This window comes from Falco rusticolus, chromosome 10 (assembly GCF_015220075.1).
Source record: "Falco rusticolus isolate bFalRus1 chromosome 10, bFalRus1.pri, whole genome shotgun sequence".
Classification (NCBI taxonomy): Eukaryota; Metazoa; Chordata; class Aves; order Falconiformes; family Falconidae; genus Falco; species Falco rusticolus.
Window position 1 is genome coordinate 3,952,730 of NC_051196.1, and position 15,639 is coordinate 3,968,368.

Consider the following 15,639-nt stretch of genomic DNA (forward strand, 5'->3'; position numbering starts at 1 on the left):
TGAGTCAACCGATTGCCATGCTACCCCGTACCACATGTGCTCAGAGCAGTGCCTGGGCTACAGCCAATTCCCAGCCATGTCCTGTCGGGGGGAAGCATCACGTTACGTTTATGGTACATGACTGCAACAGAGGCTGCAGAATTTATCATCAGGTTGTTGCTCTTGGTTTAGATAAGAGGGGAAGATGAGCTCATCTGAAAATCAAATTACAGAGACCAAACAGCCTGTCTGAAGAAAGAGCAGTAAATTTCGCTGGACCATTCTGTAGATTAAAAGTAAATAAGCAGAAAAGCTTTGACAGAGCTGTAGCAAGGGCTAGACTACAAGAAGGAGCTTGAGGAATTAGAGCTGGCCATCAAGGGCACGGCAAAGTAAGCCCACATCTATTCTTTCCTGTATTTCAGGTGGCTTTTCTATACCCTGAAGAAATGCAAACATCAGTTGAAATGAAGAAAGCGACAAAGCCCACAGAGAAGCTCTTAGCAGGCAAGGGCAGGGCCAGCTTTGTAACCATCCCGGGGCTGAGCAGCTTCCCAACACGGAGACTGGGTGGGAGACCACAGTGAACTTACTGCCTGCCTGTTCCAGCTCGGTGTAAAACACCATCGTGCAGGCTCCCTCGACACATTCGGGCTGGCATTTGAATGCAACTACTTGCGCAGAAGTAGAGACAGCCATTCCGCAGGGAGAAGAGCATGGGGCACAGCACCACATCGCACTCCTCTTCGAATTCCCATTACGTGACAACACGCAGCAGCATCCCGAGGACTTATTTCCTCAGCTAAACAAACCAAGGGCGATCTGACATTTCTCCATTACAAGTGCATTTGAGGGCTGAGGATGCCAAGTGTCCTCCAAAACCACCACTTTTCATTGAGCAGGAATGACAAGGGAGTAGAAACAGACTTTCTGCGCTGTTAGGATATACTGCATCATGCTCGTGGTAGGAGGCTATGAGAAGGAAGTCTCAGAAGTTGTATTTGTCTCCGTGAGAGTAAAACCACTAAGTAGGCGTGCTTTGTCCACCAGAAGCAGGCAGTGCTTCCTTACTGTAGGAATAAGTTTTTTCCTCTCATGATTGCATCTTCCGTAAGGAAGAACTACTAATAGAGAAATCATTTTGTTTGCAAATCATTACAAATGTGGTCTCTGAAGTATACTTCTAGCAGTTCAAAACAGAAAGGCAAGTGTATAATATTTTCTTTTGGATTCCAGAGAGGAAAATTATGATAGCTAAAGCACTACCTTCTGTGGCTCCTTTTACTGAGGGATATGATCAAGCCAACAATTAAATCTGAAAAATGCTAGTAACTCGTGTATCTAAAAAGCACAAAGATTTAAAATATGTACGTCTACTACATGACTGAGTTTTAGTGATAGCACCAGAGCTTTCGAGTCTAAATCCAAGACAAATATCAAACCCAACCTTTCACGCAAATTAACGGCACGGGCATGATCACTGTGAAATGCACACTGTGGAACACGGCACAGCGGAGGCACAGTGCCAGCTCCTGCTCTGCTTCCTTTGATAACCCCTGCATTATCAGCTCTTCACGGTGCCGCCGGGGACTGCACCGTCCTTCCTGAGCGCTGCGTGTTACACACCTATGTGTGTGTGTGTGGGCCTGTCACCTTCCAGAAGGTCTGGATGACAAGATATTGTGTGCTGGCCATAAACTGTCACCTCATGATCTTTGTTAGACACCATGTGACCAAAATGAGGAACACTCCTATTTGACCAGTTTTTTTAAACACTACTTTTCCTCCAGCTACTTTTTCAGCACATGCCAGGATGCTCATTTTTATATCCCAGCAATGCTTGGTTTTTTGAAGCAGGGGAAAGTAAAAGGGAGTAATACAGCTTTGAGACTGTCCATGTAGATTTAGATCTCCCTTACTTTTCTTGGTGAGTGCCCTGAAACCCAAAGCAGTGTTTCTTCCTGATGAAAACTGTGTTTTCTATCTTTGTGACACAGTGGATCTCATGCCCTCAACAAAATACCTCCGCAGAAACGATTTTATCATTTCAGTATGTAAGAGGTGATCACTGTATTTTGTATCTTCAGCTTTTGCTGAAGGTATTTTTGGCCATTTGATTTTAATCTTTCAGGGGAAAGGACAGCAAGCTGTTCCTACAGCACAGCTTTTCCTAGTTATCTCAAGCATTGTTTTTCTGAGGGTTCAATTTTTGAGCATGGTGGTGGTCCTGGAGCACTCGCTGTTGGACCAGAGAGCTTCCAAAAGAAATTCAAACGAACAAAAACAGATAACTAACTGAGACATTGCAACTGGCACATCTTGTAAAAAAAATATTGGCTTTCTAACCCATTACAAGATCCCTACAGGCTAGAAGGATCCATACAGCTGGGGTCCATGCTCTCCTTGGTCTTCCATTAAGATGCTTGTTTGCACTGGAAGCTGGGAGACGGCAGAACAGCTGTATGGATCAGAACAGCTGTTTTCTAGTTTAATCCCATTCTCATAGGTAAGAAGGAACACATTGCTAGGAAACAGGCCTGAGTCTTTACTAGCACTCCTTGTATTTCATTTGTGCTCATCTTGGAGACAATACCCACAAGAGGACAAAATCAACAGGAATGAAAGATAAGAAATGCATCCCATGTCATCACTCGGAGTGATACAATAGGAAGATGCAGGAATTTTTCTCGTTTCCAACTCAGACTAAAAAAGCACTGCCAAAAATTAACACAATGTGTGCAAACCAAGTCCTCACCTCTGCTGATTCTGCATTTGGCTTCAGACAAATAAGGTTGCCCTCCACTGTCAGGCGGCTCAGCTTGCGACACAGTCCTAGGTACTGCATCTGGTTGATGTCCTCAATATTGTTCTCTTCCAGGTCCAAAACCTCAAGGTGATCCAGCCAGGTCAGCTGGCTCAGGTCAGAGATATCGTTATAGGCTATGTAGAGTTCCTCAGCAGAAGTAAACAGAATAAATATATAAACCACAGGCTTGCACAAGTAACACTCAAGCTTTGCAAAATGTTTTCTAATATTTGAAATATGACATGGCACAACAGGAAATGAGCACGCAAGTGAACACTTTTCAAGTGTGGCTGTTGTCACCTTAAATATCTAGGGCTAATATAGCAACGAATGCTATTTTGCATTAGGCATCTTCAGGAGCAGGCCTGAAAGTTACACCTTATCAAAAAACCCCCACCAAAACTGTAGTGTCTTCTAAACTAAAACATGCAATTGAAGGCATCCAACCAAAGTCCGTTAGTAAAACAAAGGTTGTAAAGAGAACAAAGCCTACAAGGAAAAAGTATCAACTGAAGATAGTTTTGAGATTGTCATTTGGCAGGACACATCTATACTTACCTTTAGAGAGCTGCAGGAAGAGATCCCATCTAAATCAGAGAGCCCACAGCAAGCCATCCACAGGACACAGAGATGGGACAACGTGGTTCCAAGATCCCTTAGAAAAGAAACAATTCAAGTTCTATTTGAATGGGCGAAGGAACTCGGGACTTGCTTTCACTTTCCCTAAGACTAGGCCACAGCTACTTCCTTCAAATCTCACATTGTTTACAAGAGATGTCATTAAAAATGTTCACCTTCAAAGGTGGAGAATGAAATTGTACCCCTCTTTAACCTCCCTCTCTCACAGACCTCTTTGTTCTTGTATGACGACGTGGCACCCCAGTTTGGTTTGATTAAAATTCTTCCAAGAGCTACATCATAGTAGTTCTGTCATAAATCACAGCCAAACGCTAAGAATTAAGTGAGGTTTGCCTGTGCTGGCATAATTTACTCTTCACCAATAACCCAAATTAACATATCTGAGCCGATTGCACAGTCACCTCACTTTGTCCTCGTACGGAGTTACGTTTCTTCTGATTTTGCAGTTGAAAGGAATAGCACTCTTGCCAAAAACCATTGTTTGAATCAGCAGAAAATTAGAATCCTTTCCATCCCATTTTCCCACCCTTTAGGTCTAGCAAAATATAAATAAGGGATCATTTGTATCCAAACTTTCTGGTCCTAATCCAAAAAACCACATACCGACCTGCTTAACTCCATGCATGTGTCATGTCCCACTGACGTTGCAACAGTGCACAATCCAAAGATAATTGTGCCTTTGAAAAATGCAAAAATGGTGGCAAATAAACTTGAGGGCTTAACCACCTTCTGTATTTAGTAACATTAAGTTGCATAAAGCCACTGCTCAAACATAAATAAAACACAACAGTTTATCAAATCCCAAACCAAGCAAAAGGTCAGAATTCTCTGCTGCAGCTGTGATAGCAGACCATCTGAATAATAAAGAACTAAACAGGGGGGAACTAAATACAAGGCCAGTTTATCAGAAAAGGTAGAGACTGGCATGGAGTTCACAGAATCACAGCACTGGCTGAGGTTGGAAGGGACCCTTGAAGATCACCCTGTCCGACGCGCATGCTCAAGCAGCGCCAGCTGCCCAGGTCCACATCCAAATAGCGAATATAGTTCTTAAATAGAGATTCTTGGACTTTTAAAATGAAAAAAAAAAAAAATTAAAATTTTAAATTAAACCCACTCAAATTGTGGATTAGCTATGTTTTAGAATACCCGTTTTTATAATATACATTATCATAAATAATATATACTTGAATGCCCTGTCTAGGGAAAATTGCGGAAGATAAAATAATGTGGTCATGGGTTCCCTTCTAATCTTGGAATAAAGGTAACAGATCCCTTACTCTTGTCTTCTCTTTATGGACCATGGGAAAACCCAGCAGCTTTTCATTGCCCTCTGAGAACCTCGTGCAGCTTTGATGCAGCTTTGCAGCAAACACCCGATGGTCAATCACCTGCCTGAGGGATACTGCACAGCCAGCCCAAGAGGCCAGGAAACTTTTAGTGGGGACAGATGCACTCTTGTTTGTGTTTTTCATTGTTTCTCCACCATCTGAACACTTGGGAAGAGCCACATCAGCAGAAAGGAGACCGCATAAGGTTGAAGAAAGGATGGATGCATGGAAAAATACCCCCAGATGTGCCTCTCCTGTGATTTATCAAATACAGGGTCAAATAGGAGTTTCTAGGCTGAAATTGGGGATTTTCACCCCTCTGCATTCTGGGGCACGGTTTCTCCGTGGGTTTCATTCAGACCTGTTTCATTTCATCCATCCTCTACCAACGCAGGGGCCCCAGGCACTGGGTGCCCCTCATCATCTCTGCCCTGGATGCTGCAGATGTGAGCTCACAATGGGTACACCATACGATGGGTTTACGTAACGTTTTATAGCCTTTGAAATACAAACAGTGCAGCTGATCTAAAGGCCACGACAAAGCAAATAAGAAAAATCTCAGTCACCCGACATCTCTTTCCATCTAAGGCTACTCCTCCTTACAGAAGAAAACCCTCAACTGACATAAACCACAACTCCCCCACCAAATTCTGTGCATCTGGGTAGCTTGGCTGTGCTCACACGCGCCGCTGGTGCAAAGACACAAGCACAAAGCGAGCCACACGCACACACAACTCCCTGCACGTACACACAACACGGTCCCGCAGCAAACTTGCTGCAAACTTCACCTCGTCCCTTAGCTATGAGGACAACAGGGAACGCTTGCCATCCTGTCACTGGACCTGTGACCAGATAAGCCCCTAAAAAAATGGGAGTTTGTCACGTGTCTTCCCACGCAGTCACCCAGATCACAATGTCCCTGGATGTCATCACATCCCCAGCCCTGCAGAAGATCTTCCAGGAACTATTTACGCTGTGCATATGTTATAAATAAAACAAACATGGGTTCTCAGGCTTCCTTAAGGAACAGATGCCTCCCAAAGTAATATTTACAGAAATTTATTATTAGATTTGCAAGCTCTATGCCTATAATAAGAAAGAAATTAAATTACGTTACAAAAGCAGAACCTACCATCAACCAAGGGCAACACATCCGTAAACACAAATATGACATTAGGAGTAACGTGAAGGGATTACATTGCTCATTTCATGACCCACTTCAAACACTAATGAGTTTTTCAAATTTCAGGCTAATTTTGGTGCACAATTTTCTTTTCTGTAAACCACTGAACATAGGTAAAAGAAAGTGCTCGCTCTCATTTTTATATATTTGAAACAAGAGCTTCTGATAAGACGCTCTGTTCATTAGGCCAGCAAAACTGACGACTATCCTAACCTGATTATTTTAGATATGGTATGGTAAGGTACGATTAATAGATTTTATTTTTATTTTTAATTTGTCTTGTAGTTCCTAAGTGAAGGTCTTTAGCCAAAAGATGGAGCTTCAGGTAGCATGCTTGTTCCTAACATTCCTCTGTCAATATAAAGGATGCCAAAACAAAGTGAAGGATTAATTCCCAAGCAGTTTTTACACAAGGCCCCAAGAAGAAACAGCGATTCCTCCTCCTGCTAAAACCTTGCTCACTTCATGCATTTTGAAGCAGCAGTCCCCTGCTCCAGCTCAGAGGTCTGAGACTCCCAGAGTTAAATCGTATTCCCCTGTGTGTGTTACAGAGGTTTCAGTACCAGTGCTGGCTACAGCCGAACGCAGCGCACACCAGGCAGGGCCAGTCCCTACTCACGCCACTTGCTAAGTCATGCACAGCAGGTATTCTTTCAGAATTACGAGCTAACGAGTCTCCAAGCATTCTCCTGTTGCAGACACCACCAGAAGAAGACACTAATTTCAATGACTTCTAAAACCTACTTACATTACTCTTCACAATTTATGCTGCCAAGTGCATGGTCTCAAATCCATTCCAGTTTCATTCACGGGTTGCACCTCTGAGCCTCCTACAGCTAACTCTGGTGCAAGTCAGGAGTAGCATGGTTGAGGTTAATACCAGTCAAATTTGATTCCTATTAGCATTCCACCAAAGGAATTAGGTTCTATATCCCATGTCTCGGGTACCTGCAAAAGGCAGAACTGCTGCATGTTTGCAGTGCAGCCCAGTGTTCGATTACAGGGTCTCGTTATTCAAAAATGCTTCTATAGACACTTCAGAAAAGCAAAAAAACATGGAGGCTAATGGGAACTGGTTTCTTACAAGGTTAAAGTTGACTGTCCCAAGCTCACATTTAACCCATGAAACAAAAGACTAAGAAAGCATGAATTTTGTCGCACGGTTTGGTATCACTCAGCCCATTTTTGCTCTCTATACCCTATTTCAGGAAAGGCAGCTAGCAAGCCAAGGCATCTTTGCCCCCTGCCCCTCAAGAAGAGCACTCCAGCTCTTTTGGAGAGCAAATGCCTCCTGTCTCTCCTTCCCTGCTACTGCAGACAAACAGCAGTGAGGAGAAGAGGCAAAAGGAATTTTTCCTTTGCCCAGCCCTGACTGCAGAACCTCACTGCAAGTTAAAGCCAGGAACAAAGTTCCCCTCGCTGACTCCGGGGTCATGCTAGGTGCTGGAGGAGACCAAAATTCTGGGTCATGCAGTCACATTTTGGCCCTGCAGATCTTTATGCCTGCGTCTGTAACAAGTCATCTCCAGTCAGAGATGTTATCGCAGCAAAGTACATCTGCAAATACTCTATTCGGTAACTAACAAATTAATCTTTTGGAAGCTGCAGCATCAGAGAAAAATCCCTTGTTAATTACTACACAGATAATTGCCCCCAAGAGCACAGCTGCTGTAAGGTGAAACAGCAATGTAAGTCAAAGCAAGCTGCTCCTGACAACTGCACGCACCTGCATTTCTGAAAATATTTCTGAAATATTCTGGCTGGTGAGAAGAGAACTTAAGAGCTTGCAAGAGATGGGAGTGCCTCCTCTGGGACCAGCTCTCCTGCATCTGGCACGTCCGCTTTGGAGGGGGTCAGAGCAAAGCGAGGAGCTGTGTGAGCACGCGTGGCCGCTGTGTGCGTGCAAGCGTGCACACGGGTATGTTTTCATTTATGTTGAGTGCAGAGGGTCAGATCAGCCCAAACCGGGTAGATGTATCTCATGACTTTTAAACAAGAAATGGAATTAATGGGAATCTGCAGTAATAACTTACCAGGGTAAATTAATATAATAATAAACTCTCCATTTACCAGGGTAGTAAGAGGAAAAATCCACTATAATTATACATATATATATGTATATATATATACATATAATTATAATGTAGCGTAACAAAACACACCCCTCGCAAAAACAAAATCATTGACTGAGACTGTAATTAATGATATGCATCTCAAAGACCAGAACCCTTCTGCATTAGGCATGATAGAAACTATAGAAAATGACAGCATCTATTCCAAAAATAGGGTAGAGAATATGGGAGAAAAGTCTGAAGCTGAAATAGGAAAAAGATGAGACATTGTAGAAAGCTGGTGGCATCTGGTCGTCTGACGCAGCACGGGAGCACCCCAGTGATGTACAAACAACAAAGAGCATACAGAAGGAACTGGAGGACACCGTAGAGGAGACGTAGCTCCCATTAATATACACAGCAAATAATTCCAGTGGACAAGTGTCTTGTCCTGAGTGACGTGGAAGCCAGGAACTTCACAGAAAGGGCAAGGAATTAATAGGCAAAGCAATTCTATAACCTGCTCACTTCTGCTACGGTTCGTGCAGGTCAGGTTTGAAGCAGAGAGACAGAGACGGGAACGCGTACGTCATATCTTTGGTTGTGATAAACAGGATTACAGCCTCTGAGGTTGCCAAACCAGTGTCCTGCGGAGAAATTACTCCACACACACCTACGCACTTGCCTGTACAACACGCATTGACTAACAGATCATTGCTTTAGTATCCAGAAGCGCCAAGAAACCAACACAGGCTCCCCCACTTTCACCTTGAACCCAGAAACTTGCATTTACAATTGATTAAAAAAAAAATTATATTCATAGGCCGAAGGTTTGAAACCTGGTTTTCAACTATCTCTAGATACTGCTGCAGGGATGGGAACTCATCAAAACAGCTCTGTGTTTCTGTGAGGGTCTTGGCAACACACTCCCCACTTCTGCATGACCATTTCGGATTTTTTCCCATGAAATCTGACGCTCCCATCTTGTCATCACTCCCCCAGAGCGGGGGGAGAGCTGAGGGGCAAGGAACAGTTTGGCTTACAACACCTAATAACAAGTTTGAGAAATAACGCGTTCTTCCGTTAATCCAACATCCTTGTTCTTCGGGGATTGATTCACTCCAGCCAAAACTTTACTGGATGGAGACCAGACCTAGAGAGCCAAATCCTGTTCTGGGTTTCACAATAAATCCTGAATAGCTCCACTGAGCTCAAGCTACCCAGTAAACACAACAGCACAACCCTGAACACGTTCATCAGCTTGAAAACCATAGTTTCTTTTGGAAGCTGGTTTCAAATCATTCGCCTAGCAATAAAACACTAAATCCACTGAACTTGCAAGCAGTATCTCAAAGACCACATGCATCTGTTGAATAAATCTTCAGTAGCAATCCCTCTAAAATAGCCGTTGATGCAGATATTTATTTTTAAATATCACTCTGAAAACAAAGGCATTGGTAATCGAAGAGATTTAGATTTTAAGAGAGTGACAAAACTACAGTCTTAAAAAGTAAAGAGAATGGGGGGGGGGGGGGGAATCTTGTCTCTGATCTACAGAAATCCAGTTGAATTTATCAAGCCGCACTGTGATAACAGTGATCTGGTCCATATGTCAGCACACAATGGTTTCGTTGTACAGATAATTCTGACATCAGAAGCAAAAACTTTTAAAGCCTGAATGTTATTTAAATCAGTAACATATGTTCTAATAGGAAGCTTACATAATAGTTTCATTGTACTCTCAAATAACTGTAAAGTATTCAAAACTGCAAAACTGATTGTATGCATGTGTTGCTCGTACTTGATCAAATCCATGACACAGCCCCCAACTCCGTAAGCAGGGCTAAGGCCGTGTCCTTATGTCCCTGCAGTGTCCTTTCACGCTTGAAAAAATGGTCATACCAATGTGAAGACCTGACTTGCTTTCCAGTATTGCAGCCTTGGATGGTTTTGTACTTCCTCGTCCAAATTCAAGCAGCAATACGTTGGCTTGTGTGTCCCCTGTCCTGCACCTCCTGCAGCCACGGCACACAGGTTGCCTTTAGCATCATACGCTCCTTTGTGCAAGCATGAACCGCTGCCCTAGGGGTAAGATAACAAGAGTGGTGTCCCATCTTTTGCAGCCAGAAGCTTGCTTTTAGGCTGCAATGCCATGGAAAAGTAGCACCTAATATTCTGGCCTCCGCCTTCCTTCTGAGCTGTGCGGCTTTTTCACTGGAAGGGTTCCTAACCCTGTTGAGACATGTTGTTGGAGACTTCAAAAACTAAGCAAAAAAGACTTTGCTAGGCAATTCGCAACTCATAAGCTTAAACACATCAGAGGAAGACAACTGTGTTTTAGGTTGAACAGAAAGTATGTATTTACCAAAGGTCTTTTTAAATAACAAGCATGTCTATGAAATTCCGTTTTCATAACTCCTTTTTACATGCAAATGAAGAATTTCTGTGTGAATGAAAAGTTGCTGCTGCCAAAGGTCTTTGTAGTAGGGTGTCTCTCTTGTCCCATCTTTTTGTGGCAACCTCCATGTGAATAAGAAGCTGTTTTCCAAATGGGCTACTGCGCTGATGCCACTGGCAATATTTCTCCCAATAAAATGATTCCACTCTTTTATTCCAGGCTGGGGTTTTATTTTGTTGGTTAGTTGCTTTTAAGTTTCAAGTTTGGAAAGGGGAAAAGGTCCAGCATATTGCTTTTTTTTTACCTGTGGATCTCTGCCTCAGGCTTTGCGGACAGCAAAACCCATCTCTGGGGAGAAAACGCAGCTCCCCTGGTGCTGCACAAGGGGTAAATCAGGGAGAGCACTCCGGGTCCTGCACTTTGTCCAGCCTGCGACTCTGTTTTGCCTTCTCAGCTTCGTTATGCCACAGCGTGAGCCAGCTGCCACAGCTTTCCTGGGCTTGCTAAAGCAAATTGCAATTACCAAGGAGCCACGTGCTTTTGGCCAGCACTTTCTCTGAAGCTAAAACCTGAAAACAAGAACAGGAGGAGACTACCTGGCTGCAGCAGTCAAAACCAACAACCGTTCAAGGCAGTTTGGTTGTTGTCCAGGCACGAAGGCAGAGCCCACGCTGGTGCTCCTGGTAGAGTACTTGGGCTCTGCCACGGACACGGCTGTGACCAACACTTTGACCAGAGACACTGCATGAAAATCCTTGTTCTACTAACGGCAGTGCCAAACCTCCCCCTGCCTTCAGTGGGGCTGAGACCTTCCCCTCCGGTGCCGGCAGGTGAGGATGGCAGGAGATGGAGATAGGAGACAGGAGGTGACAACAGGGAAGGAACCCAACCCTAACGAGATACAGCTCTGGGCCATTCCTGACTTCTAACATTTCCACTCGTATTGTTGTTTCTTGCTGCCTCATTGAACTCACTGCAGCAACTGCAATATTACACTATGCTACTTGCAAGCACTTTATTTTCCATGTCAGATTATACCTCATTTAAACCAAAAGTGCTTGCTGAGACCAAGAGGAGAGAGGTAGCTGTAAATGAAATCGAGTGCTGCTAAACACACTTCTGTAACTAGTCAATCATGTTTCAGTTAATGCAGATGCTTACTTCTGTTAAAGTTAATACACATGAAACTTAGCTTTAGTTTCAAGTACTCTCATTTTTAGTTGCTGTCAAAAAACCTGGAGCAGAATAATGGGCTTGATCAACGTTGATGTACTCAGAGTCAGGAACAGCAATTCCCTAACACACGAACATACAGCGTGTGTGGGAAGGATAATGTAATTTTGTGTTAATTTCCTTTTGATCATTAAAACTGCTTGTCAGCTTAGTTACTGGTAGCGTTTTAACGATGAAAGATCAGTTGCTTTAACTCAGCTCCCACAATTTGGAAGGAGCAGGGGTTGCCAAAGTGCGGTTCTGTGGGCCAAGACCTGCCCTTGATCTTTTTTTTTTTTTTCCACCCTACTCCAGCTCCCACCCTTGGCATGAAGCTGCGCCCCAGAGATGCTGTGGAAACCCAGTACGCTGTGCTGCATCTCACTGGGTGCGTTACATCTTCCACAAGAGCAGGAGAATTTTCAAATAGGATAAAGTTGAGACACACAGTAAATAAAACTCTCACACCCACATATTCATTGCCCCTCAATTTAGCCCCAGAGCTACTGACAGTTCCTATAGCTTTGGCAATCGTTCATTTTCATTGTTGAAAGTTTACATACAAAAAAAATAAAGGATAATGAAACTGTGGTTACAGAATGAGTTATTTACATTGAGGGAATGAATCCCACAGCTCTTTAAAATTTCCTGCATGAACAACTTTTCAGTCTCCCACATGTTGTGTGCCTGTTTCACAGTATGTTCCAGGTCTGAGCTTTGGCAGAGTAAGACAGATATATTGCAACTTTGATTTAATATAGATCTCATCCTTCAAAATGAACACTCAAAACTTTTAACGCTGCAGGGTAAACAGAAGGAATATTCTGTAAAAGATCCAAATCAGCTGACAGATTCAGTGGTGTTAAGACACACACCACAAAAAAAGCCCCCCAAACCTCTTTTTCCGAGTACCAGAAAAAATGGAATTCTAGATTAATTGACCACACAGAACTAAAAAAATGGATCAGCTGTGAGTTGCTATTCAATTTTTGTCATAGTAATGGCTATAGCTTCCACTGAAAAAAAACCCACTTGCAATACTGCAGAAATGGGTTGTTATGAAAACAGAGAGAAAACGTAATTTAAAATTATTTAGTCTGAATGTACAGTGGCAGGAAAGCAGGTTCTTGAGATTCTTTAAATCTGGCACATTTGTATGACACTAATGATTTTCTCCTGTGGCTGACGGTAGTTTCTTCTTTGTACCTTTTCCTTCCTTTTCTAATCTATGTATATATACAATAAGAAAACAGGAAAAATACAGAAGCTTGCAAGGAAGAGGTACAGGTACATTTTAGGCCTGTGAATGGCCGGCAAACACCAGTTGATTTCTTCCAAATTTCTTTTCCCTCTCAGCCTCTAATATTCACCCTGGATTTGGCATGATAGACTTGACTCTGCATGTCCTGAGCCAACACTTTGTCTTTAAACAATACCTTCAAGGAAGACTTTGCTTGTACTGGCCTCCAGATGTTCTACAGCAAGCAAACAAGATGCAGAAGAGAAGCTTGGGGGACCTGAGAGCCCGTCACCCTGACTACTGAGGCAGATCAGACCTTATAGATTTCCATACTAAGGGTGTTACTACAAGACAGAACCTGCAAGTTTATGTCACAGTACCCCAGTATAGCTCTCAAATCTGGAGCAGGTGTGCTCATCGGCTGTATAGCAAATGCCACACCCCATTCTTTGGCTTCATTCAAACGAATTCCCACTCCAGGGGGATCTAGCAGTAGATGTTGAAATGTGTCTCCAGTCATGGAGATGAACTTTATGGCAGAAGTGCAAATCCTCATGAGGGCTCTCAGCTGCCAGAGATGCCGCTGATCAGCTCCACTGATCATCCCGTGTGAGCAGACTAGTTGTTCTAGCTCCCCAGTGCCCTCCTGCCAAGAAAAGTCCCAGGAGGCCTGCATAAACTATTTCAGAGGCACTCACGCAAAATTCTCCCACCCGTCTTGGTTGAGTTCTGGAGGCAACGGTAGCTGCCACCCATGAGTAACAAACAGTTCCTTTATAGACTAATTTGCAATGGATCCTTTGCAAAAGTAACTAAGTGCCCAGTCTCCCCAAAACGGCACACAGTCTTCGTGCGAGAGAAACGCATAAGACAGACTTCCGAGTAGCTCATGAGTTGGGATAAACCCCTTCGTGGCTATGATTTATACTGGTTTTGAGAAAAGCAATTCTACTACCTTGAGCTGGCTGGCTACTGGCTGTGAAGTAAGGGAACATATCCCCCAAAAAGCTGCAGAACGTCACGTCACCCACTACCTGCCACATTATTCAACAGTGGACGCTCACACCATGGATCTCCAGTGAAAATAAAGGTTTTCAGTCAACGTACCTATCAATTTTTACACAAGCTAACTCGGAGACATTGTACAAACTACCTGGTATCACTGTTAAGTATAGACTGTAGGAAATGAGGTAACTATTTCACAAGGCACAAATATACGGACATACAGTCTCCTTTCAAACCCTGTTGAGACTAACATTTCTTCTGCACCATTAAGTTAGCTTGGGAATGCAAAAAGGAAAAAAACCCTCTGTGAGATGGCTATGAGTGGTATTTAATATTAATGAGTGTATGAGGTAGAGAGAGATGACTCCCCCTAATTATAATGCTTTGTGAGCTTAAAAGTAAATACCAGTTAATCTAAACTATTTAATAAAAAATAATGACATTCTTCAAAACAAAAAACCCCACAATCCACCCAGAAAAAAAAATGCACTTTTAACTTAGTAGGAAGAATCATTGCATACTGCAGTTTAGAGCAAATACTAAAAATATACAGAATTTGCTTATTGACATAGATGAACCTTACAGAAGGTCCTTTTGACAATGGTGGCTGTATTGCTTAAACACATAAGAGTGATAAAATAAGACTGATTATACAAATAAGCACATTTTCAAATATTTTTAAAACCCTCAAGTATGACTTAGCAACTATATTTTATTGTGTTTATTTTATAAAGGTTAAAATTTATGCTACTGATTCTTACTAATTCTAGGGTTAAAATTTAACATGTGGCAATAAATTCTTCAATTTAAGAAGCTCTTAGGGAACAAATGTTATGTTTTAAAACTAGGTCTACCTTGGGATGCTAAGGACAAGAACATAAAAAAAAAAAAGTCTGTGGGACCTTAATAGGGATAATTATTATAATTATAAACAAGGGCAAGTTGGACTAAACAACACTAAGCAGAGTAAACCAAACCTCTGTAAATTCTTGCCTATGGTGAGATGAAGCAGTAGAAAGTGGAGCGGTAGGACTGTGAGGCTGGTGAAGTTCAAGCCAGAAGCTGCCACAAATGGTCTTTCAAACGTGCAATCCTTCATAAAACTTCTGTTACCAGCAGTGGGTGGTAGGTTTCAGTATCAGGCCTGTTTTCAAGTTCTCACCTCTAGAATATGAACACACAGTGCAGCTCAAGGCAAAGGGGGAAGAACGTGCATGCATTATACCTGCTGATGGAATCGCAAACTTCACCTCCTAAAACACAAAGGCATCTCTGTATTTCTTTTTGCAGGTATTCTTCCACCCCTGAGAGGCCTCATGCACCCTGTAAAGATCTCAGGACAGAAGGATAAAACTTTGCCAAACCGCAAATCAGAAATAAATCTAGAGAAAAAGAAGTGTGCACGTATTTTAGGGGAAAAAGAGCAACAGGTCCTTTGTGGGCAGTAATGTGTCCACAGAAAATAAGGAAAACTAAATCAACTCCTGCATAGAAGGTATTTTCTAGAAATTAAATTACATAAACTGATCATACACTGAAATTCTATTTATTTCTTCATTGTTTATTCATATTGCTTGGCAGTTACCAACTGATGAATACAACCACATAGTTTAATTTCCCATCCAGCCTGACTCTCCCTTTTTTAAAATCAGCACTCACCTTGCATTTCAAGGACATAATTTCCCACTGAATATAATTATTTTCAATAAAAAAAAAAACAAAAAACAAAAAACCAAACAAGCTGCAGACAAGCAACTCTCTTGTAGGAGAGAACCAAACCAACCTACAAAGCCAT

The 15,639-nt window shown here is 42.6% G+C and overlaps 1 protein-coding gene across 4 annotated transcripts in view; it reads right to left on the reverse strand.

Moving 5' to 3' along the window:
- Window positions 1-15,639, reverse strand: part of LRRC56 (leucine rich repeat containing 56) — a 65,413-nt gene that overhangs the window by 12,788 nt on the left and 36,986 nt on the right. For all 4 annotated transcript variants that reach the window (XM_037403279.1, XM_037403278.1, XM_037403281.1 and 1 more), the window contains 2 exons: window positions 3,344-3,440; window positions 2,735-2,932 (listed from right to left, as the gene is read on the reverse strand). In XM_037403279.1, the coding sequence (XP_037259176.1) occupies window positions 2,735-2,932; window positions 3,344-3,440 (295 nt within the window). The remainder of the gene's footprint in view (window positions 1-2,734; window positions 2,933-3,343; window positions 3,441-15,639) is intronic.